The sequence below is a fragment of the Dasypus novemcinctus genome, chromosome 9, assembly GCF_030445035.2.
Source record: "Dasypus novemcinctus isolate mDasNov1 chromosome 9, mDasNov1.1.hap2, whole genome shotgun sequence".
NCBI classification, from domain to species: Eukaryota; Metazoa; Chordata; class Mammalia; order Cingulata; family Dasypodidae; genus Dasypus; species Dasypus novemcinctus.
The window spans coordinates 90565592-90581865 of NC_080681.1; the positions used below are offsets into that span (position 1 = coordinate 90565592).

Below are 16274 nucleotides of genomic sequence, written 5' to 3' on the forward strand. Positions count from 1 at the left end.
CAGCAAACTTTTCATTTGTCTCCCCCATAATCTCGTTACTTTGTCAGTTTCCTTTCCCCTTTTATGAGCTTCAGTGTCCGGCTCAATGCCACCTTCATGATCAATTCCTAGGTTACTTTCCTTACCCGATAGCTCTTCTGTCTATGAGTTGCTCTGACTTCTTGCCTTGTTTTTCCTTTGGCATTTTCTTTGCGTTATGAGGAGTTAGTATTGTACCACTTGTACCTTCCACCCTTTCCTGGTTCCCTCAGAGTGCAGGAGACCAGATTCCTTCACACAGCTTCCCCAAGTTGTGGAGTTTGTTCCCCCTGTTGGAGGTCTGTGGCTCAGGTGACAGGTGGGGCTACTGGCTGCAGAGACTGAGCAGCAGCTGAGGTGGATCCAGGTGCCGGCTCGGTAGGCTGAAGTTCAGGACGGATGGTTGGTGGCAGATGGGGAAACTGACTACCCTGCCCTTTTCCTTAGAGGACCTGCAAATGGTACTACATGGGAGGGCTTTTCTTTTTTTTTTCATAGCATCAATGGTCTTAATAGAAACAACAACCACTATAATAAAACAACCATAAGTAACCTGATGTCCATGGACAGGAGATGCCCATCTAAGCTGCTTCCTTCTGTTGGGTCAGAGAAGCAAGGCTGGTGTCCATGGTAGTTGGAGGAGATGGAGCCCATCTTCTTGGGGGGGCACCCAGGCCAGAGTCATGCAGGGATTTTATTTTAGAGCTGTTTAACTTCTTGAGAGAGGAACCCATCAAACCTAGGGTAAAAATGCAGTACATGCACAGGCTGGCTGATGGGCTAGAAGCTCAACCTTCCTTCTGCAGATTTTCACTTGAGTCAGGATCCAGCCTCATATTTCATTCCTGCTCTGTATTGTATATAGCATCCCTGAGTCTTGTGCCCCTCCTGTTTCTCCAAGAATAAACCCCATCCTCCTGCCTGGAAGAGATGTTAGTTGCCTGGCTGCTGGTAGATGCATGGAATGGGCCTACCTACAGACTTCCTACCAATGCTGATTTCTATTCTCTGCTCCCCTCATTCTATCCTAGGATGGCGAGAGGCATGGGGTCTATGCTCAGAGGTACACTGTATTAGTTGGTCAAAGGGGTGCTGATGCAAAGTACCAGAAATCTGTTACCTTTTTTTTGGTATATATATATAATTTTTATTTAGTTTTAAAAGATACTTAGATTACATAAAATGTTATGTAAAAAAATATAAGGGATTCCCATATGCCCCACTCCCCACACCTCCCACTTATTCTCACATTAACAACTTTCATTTGTGTGGTATTTATTTGGAGTAGAAGCTTACATTCGCAGGGCCATTAAGTGTAAATTACTTCCCTCGCCATATTCTGTGGAGCAAGATGGATGCGCATCTCTGGGAGGGTTAAGCCTTCCTCTTCGTCCTAAGGCTTCATCATCCTAGCTCCTTCAGTTCTCAGCTGTAGGCTAGCATAAGGCTTGTCTCTCTCCCCAGGGCTTCTTTCCAGGCTTTCTCAGCTGCTCAGGGCTCTGGCCTCTTCAGCTGCAAACTATCAGGCAAATGGCTTGGCTTGGTCTCTGGAGCTCCAGCATCAAAACTCAAACTCTCTCCTCTGCCTTGTCATTTTCTCTGTGAGTCCCTGTCCCCTTGGTCCTACTGACATGGCCGAATCAAAGCCTTAATGGTAACTTTAATCAAGTAAAAGTGAAATCTCTGAATTTAATATAGCCAATGGTAACATGACCAAAGGAACAGACCAGTTCACAAACATAATCCAATATCTATTTTTGGAATTCATAAATAATACCAGACTGCTACATACCCCCTTTAGCTTGTATCGTGTGGTTTTCTCTCCACTCCTCTATCAGCTTTCTATTTTCTAAATACATCTTAAATTTTCTTGATTGCTAATATTTCTTGATTCTGTCTGTTGTGCATTTTTAATCCCTTTATTGTCCTTTACTGGCGTCTATGAAGCCAGAGGAGAAAATTGTTATGACTTAGTCTGCCATCTTTAACTGGAAGTCTCACACTGATTTATAAGATTAAGGATTTGAACCAATGGACATGAGCTGAAATGAGAAAAGTAAGGAACTCAGAATAGAAAGTCAGATTTGGGCTTTAAAAAAATATTTATCTGGGTAGCACACACTTTGGGCATTAAATTCAGGGACTGATACCACCACAGGAATGCTACTTGTGACGATCATCTTCTCCCAAGCTCCACATCTTAGCCTTGTATAGAGTGATGTCGTTGTAGACCCTGAAGTGGTTCAGCCTGTGGTCACTGCGTTCCGGGTTGACCTAGAAAGCCGAATGTAGGGATCAGAATGAGGACTGTGGGGAAGGGGGAAGACCTGAGTTCAGAGTCAGATGGGTATGGGCTTAAATCAGGCCCCATCCTCCTGATGAGTAGCCTCAGGCTTGTTGCTTTTCCTTGCTAAACTCTGATTTGTGATGTGGAGATGACAATATCTACACCAAAAGAGTTGTGAGAACTGGGTGAGAATAACCTATGCCAAATACCTTGTCTAGGACCTGGCACAATGTAGCTGCACTTTTCCACTGCCTAAGTTGGAGGCCATAGTGATGGATTGTTTACCCATGAAAATGTAAGCTCTATGAGGGTGGGTGCCATATCTGTTTTAGTCACTGTTATATTCCTAGCACCTAGAACAGGATCCAGGACACAATACCCAATACATACTTGTCGAATGAGAGAAAGAATGTTGTTTGAAGTAGTCACATAGAGAACTGAGTACAAATGAGCACTCTGACACACAAATCTCACAGAAGCTATGCTGTGCAATAAACTTAAAGGGCATTTTTAGCAAGTGTAGCCAGGAGACATGAGGAGGAGAGGTATTCATTGAGTGTGGCTCCTCTAATGTCCTAGGTTGGGGGTGATGTCTGTCCAGGGTGAGGTCCTGCCAGGGGGCAGGCAGTCCCAACTTGGGGCTAACCATACCTTTTCTGCCCCAGCAAAATCTCTAACTCCAGTTTAATTATCTTTTATGGCTGCACAATATCTGTGTTATGCATTGAATTGTTTCCCCCAAAAAGCTACCGTATTAGCCAAAGGGGTGCTGATGCAAAATACCAGAAATTTGTTGGCTTTTTAAAAGGGTATTTATTTGGGGTAAAAGCTTATAGTTACAAGGCCCTAAAGAGTCCAACTCAAGGTTGTTTTCCCACCAAAGTCAGTTGCCATGTGTTGAAGCAAGATGGTCATGGATCTCTGCCTAGGGTTGGGCTCCCTCTCTCAGGGCTTCCAATATCAGTCTCAGCTCTCTTGCCAATGTCAGCTGTCAGCTACCAGGCACATGGGCCATCTCTCCCTGAAGCTTTAGCTGTTTGAGCCTTCTCCTTTCTGTTACATGGCAGGCAGGATGGAAATGACATTCTCTTCCCTGGCATCTATGGGGCTCTCTCTCTCTCTTCCTGTGTCTTTTGTGTGTCTTCTTGAATGAGAGTCAGTTTATATCAGCCCACCAAGAAGGTGGGGACTCAACCCTGAGTCACACCCTACTGACATGGTTGAATCAAAGCCCTAATCCTTTATCAAGTAAACTTAAAACCTTTGAATTTAATACAATTAAAGGGTATCACACGAGAGGAACAGACCAGTTTACAAACATAATTTTTTCCTTTTTGGGGATTCATAAATAATATCAAATTGCCACAGCTATGTTGAAGTCTTAACCCACGAATGTGACCCTATTTGGAAACAGGTTCTTTGAAGATGCTGTTGGTTAAGATGAGCCAACTGGATTAGAGTGGGCCCTTATCCAATATGACTGGTGTCTTTATAAGAAGGGGAAATTCAGAGAGAGGGAAACAGGGGAAGAATGCCAGGGATTGCCAGCAAACCACCAGAAGCTAGGAAAGGCATGGAACAGATTCTTCCCTACAGACTTTGAGTGGCACATGGCCCTGCTGACACCTGGATTTTGGACTTCTGCCCTCCAGAACTATAAAGCAGTAAATTTCTGTTGTTTTCAGCCACCCAGTTTGTGGTACTTTGTTACGACAGCTCTAGCAAACTAAGACAGCCTGAATCTAACATTATGGGTATACTTTCTTACTGTGCCACCATCTGATGGCACTGTCCTCAGGCTTATCAGGAGGAGAAGGCAGGGCAAATTTGAAGACCCTTTGCAAGTTCATAGTGATGGCCGGTCTGTGGGTGCACACAGTCGGTTAACTGCAAAGCCTAGGCGGGGTCGAGCAGGGCACATCCGGCTGCGTCAGCTACACTTGTCCTTCCTGTCATGCCATGGCCAGCCTGCCATGAGATGTGCTAGGGGGTCAAAGATGCAACATTTCCACGTGTACTTTGTACATGCAAGAGTCAGGCTTTGACTCTATAGGAAAATGAAGAATGTATTAAGTTATTTGTGCTTTGTGATATTTTTCTATGTTGCTTAATTATCTGATGATTTTTATCTTCACTCTAACTTTCCTTCCTTCACAACCCTTCTTTTCCCTTCCCTTATTGTCATAGAGAATTTTCCCTCCACTAGCATCCTTCTCCTCTTTCCCTCTGAGTACTTCTTCTCCAGCTCTCTAACCCTGCCTTGCCCTCTTGGACTCAGCCCTTCAGGCATGCTGCTGTTTCTTGCTAAACAGGAGGGTTGGGACTCCTGTTGGAATCCTCCAGCAGTCTCTTCTCTCCAAGGTGATGCCCCATATCTGAAGAGGAGCTGTTGGAAATGAGCAGCTTATTTATTCTCCTCCTCACTGGTAATGCCTGGAATTCCTGAGTCATTTTTTAGGTTCCACAAAGTAGTACTGTGGCAGTCACATGACCCTGCCTAAAGCCAAATAAATGGATGTAGGAAGGTCATGTGAAATGGCAAAATAAAAGAACTACATGGTGTGGGGAGCTCTTGAGAAGTGAGCATCCTAGAAAACTACTCCATGGATGAATACAACTGGGATCTAAGCCACGGAGCCAGGAGAAGCACCTGATTGGTCCTAGTTGGGCTCTGTTCCCTCCCTTCTCTTCTTTCTCATTGACATCATAGTAGTCTACAGTTATCGTGCACTTACAATGTGCCACACACTGTCCTAGGCAGTTTATTTACATTTTCTTGTTTAATGCTCATAACAAACCTTTGAGCATACATATTATTATTATTCTCATTTTGAGATGGATAAATGGAGGTTAACAGAGGCTAAGGTCACACAGCTAGAAAGTGGTGGAGCTGAAATTTGAACTCAGGCTGTCTGGCTCATGAGCTACCAAGTTACACTGATATACTGATGATGAGTTAAATGCTGAAACAGCAAGGAGGCACAGGGTGATACAGAAGCATAAGGAAGAAGTGGCCAACTCTGCCTTTTAGGGAGTGGGGTGGGAGACATCCCATTATGGGACTTTGTGGAAGAGGTGACTACTGAGTTGGGTCTTGAAGGATGAGTAGGAGTTCCCCAATGAATATGGGTGAAGAGGCAGGCTAATGGAGAGGTAAATAAAATCACAGGGTATGTAAGATCTTGGTGCCTTTGGAGTTATTAAGGAAGTTCAGATACAGCTGAGGAGCCGTGTGTCCAACTTCACACTGTATGCAAAAATGTCAGATGGATTAAAAGCCAAATGTAAAACAACCAGGAAACCCTAGGGGAAAAATAGAGAAGTTGTTTTGTAGTTGTGTTGAAGATTTTCCTAAGCAAGCACAAACCCCAGAACGGTCATGGAAAAGATTGGCATATTTGACTACTTAAATATCAAAACCATTTGTGTGATGAAAGACATAAGCAGAATTAAAGACAAGTGTGGCAGAAACTTGAAGTTATCTATTCAAAATTCTGTATTTTCCTCCTAGTAACAGAAGCCCTGTATTATTTAGAGTGACAATGGGCTAACGCCCACATTTCCCAGTTAGCTAGTTGTACCCTTGCAATCAAATGAGATGAGTTCTGGTGCCAACACCCCATTTTACACATAAGTGAACAGAGCTTAAAGGTGTTAAGTGGCATGCCCAGGACTACCCCACTAATGGCTGGTGGCGCCAACTTGAGCATCTGTTATCTACAACCTGCATTTAATCAACACTTACGCTGCTGTAAGTGCTTTATAAGTATTAATTCTTTTTGCCCTCTTAACAGCCTTATAAAATAGGTGCTGTAATATGCCCATTTTACAATGAGGAAACTGAGTTGAAAAAAGAGCTTATTCACATACCCAAGGTCATAGCTAGTGAACAGTAGCTATCATAGAATTCAAATTCAGGTTGGTGGTTCCACACTCTGTTCTCTTAACTACCACTTACACTGCCTCTGTGCTTCTTGGTGTTTTGTAAGTAAAGGAGTCATGCTTACCAAGGGCTCTGAGTCCCATCCAATTTCTTGGCTTTCAGTCTGTGTCTCTGGGTACTTCTTCCTTGGTCCCTGGTGAGCATGGTGGATGAGATTCAGAAATCTGGCTGGGAAATGACACTTGAGTTAAGAAGGAGGCAGCTTTGGGACGCACAAGTGATCCCATACCCTTTACTCTGTCTACCTCCTTCCTTACGGGCAGAGCCTTCTGGCCTCAGAGCTTTGCCCAGGCCTTGAGACAGTGGTGTCTGGTTCCTTCATTTATTTTTCAACAAGGATTTGAAACTTCTGTTCTGGGCTCCGGGGGAAAAGCACCAAGTCAGATATGGCCCCTGCTCTCCTGGATCTCATGGTCTAGGCATGGGGACAGGGTTACAATATACAATATATAAACAAACCCGATGTTGCAGACGTGATATGCTCTGTGAAGAGAGCAGAAGGCGAACAGGCATGTGAAAGGGAGGCAGCTCCTTTGGATAGGGTGGTGAGAGGCGGCCTCTCTAGCTGCCAAGCAGGAGCCAGCCCTAGTTAGAAGCGGAGTGAGAGCACTGCAGCTGTGGCCCCTGTCGTTGCAGCAGAGAAAGCGAGGAGGAGGGTGGGAAGAAGTGAGATCAAACACCTCTGTGCTGAAACAAGGATGGCTGCTGACACCAGCTCTGTTTTGTAACTCCACAGCTTAAGAATTTCAGAAAGTGTATTTTCAATTTCTATCCTATCAAGCATTAACTTGAGAGAGGAAATCTGACAGTGAAAGGAACCTGGGCTTTGGAGCCAAACAATTCTGGTGTGACACTATTATTAGCTTGTCAGGTTGTTTAACTTCTCTCTGGACCTCACTTTGCTCAGCTATAAAAATGAAAGGAAAGTATCTCTCTTGGCAAAACGGCTGTGAGAATGGAATGAAGGAATGTGTATAAAGGACCTGGCAATGGACCAGACATATCCTTATTATAAGGCAGATAGTGTCATAAACTCCTGCCTGGCTTTCAAGACCCTTGCCAACTTATTTTCCTTATTGCCACAAGCCCCTGGCTCACATCCTTTACTCTAGCTAGGCTAGTCTTACTTCAGATAACAATCTTGCTTCTCTACTAGTCTATTTACTTGGCTGTCTCCTTCACTGTGCTATCAGCTCCTCCCTCCCCCTAGTTCCCACCCCATCCTCCTCCATAAAGCCTTTCTCCATCAAATTCTACTCTAGGAAGTCAGAGGAGGAGGACAACTTTCCAGGAAGGATTAGGCTTTCCATTAAACATCTAGCTTCCTTCATTCCCAAACATGGTTCTCTCCTCACTGATCTATTGCAGCAGGGCCAGGCAGCTTGTACTTCTCAGACCAGGCAAGCATCTCTCACTTCTGTGCCTTTTCATTTAACTTGGAGTGTCCTTCCACAGACTTATCCACCTGACATACTCAAACTCATATTGTTATCGCTTCCTCCAAGAAGTCTTCCCAGAACCCCCTGCCTTACTTAGACACCTGTCCTTCTGTGCTGCTGTCACACCAATCCTGTTCTATTAGCCTATTTACTTGGCTGTCTCCTTCACTATACTATGAGATCCTTATCTCCAGTCCCTGTCGTAGTGACTATTGCATGGTAATAATGAAAAGAATACTAATATTTATTGCATGTCATGTACCAGATATTGTTCTAAGCACTTGCGTTATTTAATCCTCACAACAACCCTAAGAGATAGCTAAATAACTTGCCCAAAATCAGAGTTAATAAGTGGCAGAACAAGGATTTGAACATGGTTTGACTCCAGAAATCATCTTTATAACAACTAAATGTTTTACGATTGAATGAATACATCATTGAGGTCACTGGGAACATTTTTGTTGGCTTGACTGTTAAGGAATTAGCATATGATTAATATGTCAATCTCTTGTGAGCTTGGTTAGTATGAGTCCAGTTTCCAGATGATAAAAGCAGAGAACTCTTATGCTCGCCCCAAAGTAACACTTCCCTGTGAGCTCTCTCCAGCCAGGTGTGCCTCTGTGCTGTGTCTCAATAGTATTCTCAAATCCCAAGACTTACCATCTGCAGGTTCCTCCAGGTTATCATGCCAAGACATGGGCTTTCTGGTGATTGTGTGAACTAGAGGAAAACATAGGTTCACGTTAAGACCCTAGCTTCCTGCCCTCTGTAACACCCACCTTAGGCCAGGCACTTTTTAGTACTTGAGTAGCTGCCAAATGTCAGTTACCATGCTGGGCACTAGGCAACAAAGTCGAATAAGGCCCTTGAGGAGTCACCATCTAGAGTGGTGCTGTTTAGTATGGTGGTCACCAGCCACATGTGGCTGTTTGAATTTAAATGATTAAAATTAAAAACCACCAGAAACTTCAGCCTCTCAGTCACACTAGCCACATTTTAAGTACTTAAATAGCCTCATGTGGCAAATAGCTACTGATTTGGGCAAAAAGATATAGAACATTTTGATAATCACAGAATGTACTATTAGGCAGCACTGGTCTAGAGGAAGGGCAGACATGCCAGAGAGTCACATGAACTCGATCAGATAGTGATATATACCCAGGAAGCCATGGCACCACAGAGGAGCAGCGTCCACATTCACTCATTCGTCCCCCAGTGCTCTAGCGGTATTGCCATGAGCAAGACAGGATGTTTCTGTACTCCCTGAACTTCCATTCTACATATAATGTCAGGCAAATATAAGTGTGATGAACAATAAAGCAGAATAAGTAGACAGAGAGTTGACAGTGGGGTGATGTCTCTCTAGTGAGATAAATTTGAAGAGTCCTGAATAAAACGAAGGAATGAGCTGTATGAGCATATGTAGGATGATAAGAGTGATCTCTCTTCTCAGATGAGCCTGAGAAACATCAAGAAGGCCCCAGTAGCTCCACTAGAGGGAGTAGGTGGGAAAATGAGGATAGAGAGGCCAGTAGAAACCAGTGGTCTCCAAACTGTTTTTAATCTCAAACCCCTACCAGTAAAATGCTTTTGAGCATGCACCCTTAATAGATGTTTATTTATATAGTCTCTATGTACTAGTACCAGTATATTAGCTAAACATAATTTATTTCTTTACAGATAAAAGTAAACACCAAAAAATTTCTATTATTTTCTCACTGCCTCCATGATGATATTAATCATGTGCCCAAGGGAAATGAGCTGGAAGATCTAGCACTTTTCCTAGAATTCCTGAATGTTGCCTGAAGGGATCTTTTAAATTACTGGATATTGGATATTAGTTAATTTGTTTTCCTGAACTTAGTGATTGGGGGCTCCAGAGGAAAATCCTTAGTTATAAACCATGTATTTAGATAAGGCAGGAGAGAAGAGTGTGTGTGGGAATAGCAGTGACTGGTGCAGAGTGGTCACTAAAATATTTATTGAAGGGACACGGGTATGGGTGGGGAAGGGAGTATTAGATAAGGCTGGGTAGGAAGCACAGCCAGATCCAGAGGAGTCTTACGTACTGACTGAGAACTTAAGCTCAGAAGCCATGGGGGCCACTTGAGGATATTACCAAGGAACTGACATGATCCGATTTACCTTTTAGGGTAACTCAGCAGTGAGGATGGGTTGGAGGGGCCCATCTGGAGGAAATGAAAGCAGTTAGGAGCGCAACAGACCAAACTAGGCAGGTAGGACCAGTCTGTGCTGAAGCTGTCCAGTGAAGATGGAGAGGGGCAGATTCAGATGTTATTCAGAGGGTGGAAGAGCTATTCAGAGGCCTCAGTAGGTGACAGATGTGGAGATGCCTCCCCGTGCATGGTGGTGTCTTTCACTGAGGTAGGAGGAGGGAAGGGTCAGGTGAGAGAGATGTTAAGGAACAAACAGAACTTTGCAAATTCTTAGATGTGTGGGCTTAAGGAGAGGTGAAAGGGGTGACCCCTAGGTTTCTAACTTGGGAGAGGGAGTGACTGTGGAGATTCTGGAGTAGCAGGGTGGGGTAAGGATGGGGGATGAGTCTAGTTGTCAAACTGGTGAGTTTGAGGTAGCTGTGGGTTATCTAGGGGAAGGTAGCTGGGAGGTGTTTGGGCCCAAGTCTGGGGCGCCATTCAGACTGGCATTTAGGAGGCTCTGATGCTACGGAATCAGATAAAACAATCCAAAATGTGTGCTAAGTGGGAAGAGTGGTAAGTGGGGCCATTTTATCAGGGGGCACTATAGGCCAGAGATCTACTACCCCTGAATTTTCCGAAGGTCTAAGACAATATTGGAAACCAGGAAAAAATTTAGCTTAACAAAACTCAAAACCAAAACCAACCAAACAAAATCCCTGCAAAATGGAAGTAATTATAAATTACAAAAAGCTTTTCACTTTTTTTAATAACGAAAGTATTATTTAATGATAATATGGGCATATTTAATATATTCAACATATTTTTTTATATGACGTGGGGTGAGTCTCCCCTAAAGGCTCCTGAAGCCTATAAAGGGCTTGAAACATCAGGAACCGAGGCGTGATCCCAGCTTGCTCTGGGGTGGGGGAGGTTTGTTCCTGCCCGCACTCCTCACCCCCCACCTAAGAAGCCTCCTCGGCTCCGCAGCGCCCTCCCTCCTCGCTCCCCTTCCTCCATTCCGCGACCTCCCTCACCCTTGCGAAGGGGATTCACGTGATACTGCGTGTAGAGTTTCTGGGTTCGCAGCTCTTTGAGGTACAATTCCCGCAAGATCTGGTTCTGGTGGACCTCATCTGGGACCACCTTCTCCCTCTGGTGGCCCGCCATGGTCCTGGTCCAGCGGCTTCACTGCTCTCCCGCCGCTCGCCTGGCTGGTGTCCGCCTCTAGTCGGTTTCAGGAAACTGCGTCCTGCTGTCTCCAGGCAACAGGCGTCCTTCCTTCCTTCCTCCCTTAGATCTCGCTCGGGCCCACCCATTACGCAGGTTTGACCTATCCTGCCTTTCCCCCGCCTCGCATAATCTTATTTCGCGCCCCGCCCCCTGTAGGCTCTCCTTCCAACTCCCCAAATTTCGGATATAACCTGGTTTCTACAACCGTCTCAGGATCTGCATAATCCCCGAAAAGGACTCGCCGTCAAGCAGCAGCCCCAGGAGGTAGCGGAGTCATGATTAGACCTCACCTTGGTGAGTCATTTCCTAAAAATTTTGGAAGGAACCAGATACCTCTCCCACTTTAAAGCGGATGACAAAATAAAATAAGAAGAAAAAAGAAAAAAGAAAAAAAGGAAAACAAAAACAACAAAAAAACAAAAATAAAGCGATTGACATTCTGGCTGAACCCAATGTGATAATATCGACAGAATAACCCTTTCCTAGTCTAAGTCACTTTTATTTAAAAGAACTAAAAAACATAGAGAAAGGAGCCACCCCTGATTTCAGTAAGCACCTGACCGCTAACTCCAAAGCTTGTGCTCTTCCCCGCTATGTACTTCATTCACTCATTCACTCAGGATACAGTGTGTTCCAGGATGTGTTTGAATTTTGGGGCCATAGTGTTGAGCATGTCAGTTGGGTGGAAATTTTTGCAGTTTTCCTGAACCCAGAGAGCTATTTCATGACTCCTTGTTTTAGCTCATGCTACTCTTTGGCCTGAAAGGATCCCAACCACCTTGTCTGTCTGGGGAATACCTATCCAATGTTTATAATGCGCTCGGCTGTAGTCTTTCAAAAAACTTTCCAAATTTGTAGCTCTCAGTCTAATTTTTCTTTATGCCCATGCTGTATCCAAAATCTAGAGTTACTAGAAGATCTGTACTTCTGGCCATGGAGGAGAACTGGGACTGGATTTGCCCTCCTGCTGCTGGACATTGGATGACAGCAGTGCTGGACAGTGATTCCTGAGAGAAGGGAAACAAATTAAGGGAGCCCCATAATTGCCCCAAATTTCTGTTTGGAGGCACTTTCTGAAGTGTTCAGTGAGGGGAAACACACAAGCTGAACAAGGCAGTATAACTACATTGATGAGACACAGATTTACATTTGGGGAGGCTGGGTCAGCTAAGATTTGTCAAGTAGCATATTGTAAAGGGGGGAGGGAGGGAGAGAGAGAGTGAGCCAGAAACCTACACGGATCCCCCTTGAATCTGTTGACTGATTCTAAGAAGGGTATGCAGAGGGTGAAATTCCATGAGACTGGACAAAGAATGATGCCTGGGAAGCTGTGAGCTGAACAATTCCCAGAACTCATGAAGAACTGAGAAAAAAGAGCTCTGACCAGACAATGGAGAGTCCTTGTTGAAGGCATTCAGTAGAGACCTCTGAAAATATATACCTTAGTCATAGGGCTAAGGTAGTCTTAGAGAAAAGACTCCTCAAGACTTATTCTCACAAAGTTTAAAATCAATCTTTGAAAGGATCTATCTGATTCACAAGTAGTTAAACTCCCTGTTAGAAAAGTTTCTGACATTCTTTAAGGACAACAAAATCCAGCACGTGAAATGTAATATTCACAATGGACAGCATCAAGTAAAATTTATTAGATGGGATTAAATTCAAGGCCTTTAAAAGAGTTCTTATTCATATGTTCAAGGAATCAAAGGAAAACACCATAAGAGGCAGATGTAAAAAAGGACTAAATGAAAATTCTGGAGGTGAAAAATATATTACATGAAAACTTCACCAGATGGGATTAATGGCTGATTAGACATTGGAGAAGAAAAGATCAGTGAACCTGAAGACATTGCAATAGAAACTATCCAGATTGAAGCATAGAAAGAAAAAGATAAGAAAAATGAATAGCATCTTAGTGACCTGTGAACAAGTGAGTGGTCTTATTGGAATCCCAGAAAGAGAGCAGTGGGAAGGACATCAAAATACTTGAAGAATTAAAGGGTGAATAATTTCCAAATTTGATGAAATTCAACATACCCTAAGCAGGATGAACACAAAGGAAACCCACAACAAATCATGTCATAATCATATTGCTGAAAAAACAACAGAGCTTCATTTAAGTATTGAAAGAAAATATATGTTAGCAGAGAATTTTATTATCAGTGAAAATGTTCTTCAAGAATGAAGGCCGAATAAAGACTTTTTTGGATACACAAAAGCAGAGAGAATTACTCACCAGCAGACCTGCCCTATAAGAAATGTCAGAAGAAATCCTTCAGGCTGAAGGAAATTAATAGCAGATATATCTACATAAAGAAATAAAAAGTGCCAGAAATGGTTACTATGTTGGTAAATATATAAAAAAAAATTTTCTTATTTAAAATTCTATTTTAAAGATAATTGTTTAGATAATAAGTGTATTGTGGAGTTTCAAATATGTAGAAGTATGATATGTGACAATAAAAGCACAAAAAAACAGGAAATGGAAGTACACAGTTCTGTATTTTTACAATATAAATAAAATGTTATAATATTACTTAAGAGTAGACTGGAATAAGCTAAAGATACACATTGTAAACCTTAGAGAAACCACTAAAAATGAAAAGAAGACAGAGGTAAAAGACAAGAAAATAAGTAATAGGGAACACAAAAGATCATAAATAGAAAACAAATAACAAGATGGCAGGTTCAAACCCAAACATATTGAAAATTCTGTTGAATATAAAATACTCCAATAAAAAGCAGAGATCATTGGACTCTGCTTTTAATTCAATTGTATTAAGCCATCCAGTTAGTGGTAGTTTGTGTTATGGTAGCCCTCGTTTAAACCAAGACACAGGGATAATGAGGAACATTTTATAACGATGGGTCATGTCACCAAGAAGACAGCAGTCCTAAAGGGTATGGGTCTAAACCAGAGCTTTAAAATACATGGAGCAAAAACTGGCAAATCAGAGAGGATAGACAAATCCACAATGATAGTTGGAGATTTCAACATTCTCTCTTAGTAACTGGTAAGCTACTAAACAGAAGATTACTAAGTATATAGTAGACTTGAAAACACAATCCACCAACTTGACTTAATTGACAATCATAGCACCTTTAACCCATCAACATCAGAATATACATTCTTTTCAAATACACAGAGAACATTCACCAATATAGACCATATGTTAGGCCAGAAAATGAGTCTCAGTAAACTTAAAAGGATTACAATTATAAAGGGTATTCTCTGATGACAACAGAATTTGAATTAGAAATAAACTACTGAAAGATAATTAGAAAATCTGAAATATTTGAAAATTAAACAACTCACTGCTAAATAATTTATGCATTGAAGAAGATAAATGAGAGAATATTTTGAACTGATGAAAATGAACACACAACTTTCAAAATTTTTAGTATGCATATAATGCAATGCTTAGAGGGAACTTTGTAGCTTCAAATGCTTGCATTAGAAGAGAACCAAAGTATAGTATGGATGAAAGAGGCTTTCACCTTAAGTTAGAAAAAGAGCAAATTTAATGTAAAATAAGTATAAGGAAAGAAATAAAGATAAGAGTGGAAATCAATGGCCTGGATAGATAAAACCAATATAATAAAAACTGATTTGTTGACTATATTAGCAAAATGGATGAACTTTTAGCTGGACTGATAAGGGAATAAATGGCATAAATTACCTATATAATGAATGAAAGTGGGGATATCACTACAGATCCTACAAACATTAAATGGACAATAAGGAAATATGAAAAACAATCTTGTGTCAATAAATTTGACAACTTAGATGAAATGGACAACATCTGTGAAGATATAAATTTTTAGAACTGACAAAAATGAAATACCAATTAACTGGAGATTAAAGGACAACTAACATGGAGGTGATGGCAGACAACTACCATACCAAGGAGCTGAGAGAGTCTACAACTGCAAGTAAGAGAGTCCCATCGATTGGCCTTATGGGATCACAGTCTCCTCTCAATTAGAGGTTGGATGGACATCACCATCCCAGAATCCTCAAGATTAGGGAATGAACTATGAATTAAAGTGGACTTACTGGTATTCTACTACAGACTTATTGTGATTCTAGCAATGAAAGAAATCATATCAGTGATGTGGAGGCAGTGGCCACTGGAGGTTCTGAGGTCAGGGGGAGGGAAAAACAGGAGTAATACAGGGGTATTTTTGGGACTTGGGAATTGTCCTGAATGACACTGCAATGACAGATACAGGCCATTATAAATCTTGTCATAACCTACAGAATTGTGTGGGAGAGAGTGTAAACTACAATGTAAACTTTGCTTAGTGACAATGCTCCAAAATGCTTAGTGACATGCTTAGTGACAATGCTCCAAAATGTGTTCATCAATTGAAATGTATGTACCACACTAATGAAGGATGTTGTTGATGTGGTAAAATGTGGTGGGTGTGGGGAGTATGGCATATGGGAATCCCCTTTATTTTTATGTGAGATTTGTATAATCTAAGTATCTTTAAAAAAAAAGAAATAGAAAATCTAAGTAGCTTTATATTATTAAAGCAATTTAATTTGTAATGGAAAAAATCCCCACAATAAAGCTCTCCAGGCCAGATGGCTTTTCTGGTTGATCTGTCAAACATAAAATTAAGAAATACTGATCCTACAGAAACTCAGAAAATAGAAAACACTTCCCAACTCATTTTATGGGGCCAGCATTATACTGATACCAAACCAGACAAAGATATTACAAGAAAAGAAAACTAAGATCAATATCCCTCAGGTATAATACTATGACAAGATGAGCTCACACACTCCCTAGAAACCTCCCCTGTGCCAGATGCCCTCCCTTAAGCACCTTAAACAGGTAATCCTTCCTTATTATATTTTCTAAAGAGTTTTCTCAACATTATAGTTTCAACCACATACCCAACAATCTCCCATGTTCAACTGTTCCCCCAATTCCTAGGGCCATCTGACCCATCCTCCCAACCCTAGCCCCCCTCCAGCCTGCAAAACCCCACCCAAAGGTATCCCTATGCCCACATTTTATTCCTTCCCTGTACAGATACTTACCTCCACTTTATCATAGATTTCACCCATGTAGTCATAACCCACTGAATGTATTGGGGGAAAGTGTAAACTACAACATAAACTATAATCCATGCAGTGCAGCAGTGCTCCAAAATGTATTCATTGTAGTAGTTTTATATAATTTGAT

At 42.0% G+C, this 16274-nt stretch overlaps 1 protein-coding gene across 1 annotated transcript; it reads right to left on the reverse strand.

Moving 5' to 3' along the window:
* Nucleotides 1-1276: 1276 nt before the first annotated feature.
* On the reverse strand, nucleotides 1277-11146 carry CFAP144 (cilia and flagella associated protein 144). Its single transcript, XM_004484437.4, has 4 exons — nucleotides 10881-11146; nucleotides 8348-8407; nucleotides 6313-6416; nucleotides 1277-2292 (listed from the first exon to the last, which is right to left on the reverse strand). Exons 1-4 carry the CDS (start codon nucleotides 11011-11013, stop codon nucleotides 2182-2184), a joined length of 408 nt encoding a protein of 135 aa, XP_004484494.2. The 5' UTR covers nucleotides 11014-11146; the 3' UTR covers nucleotides 1277-2181.
* Nucleotides 11147-16274: the final 5128 nt, after the last annotated feature.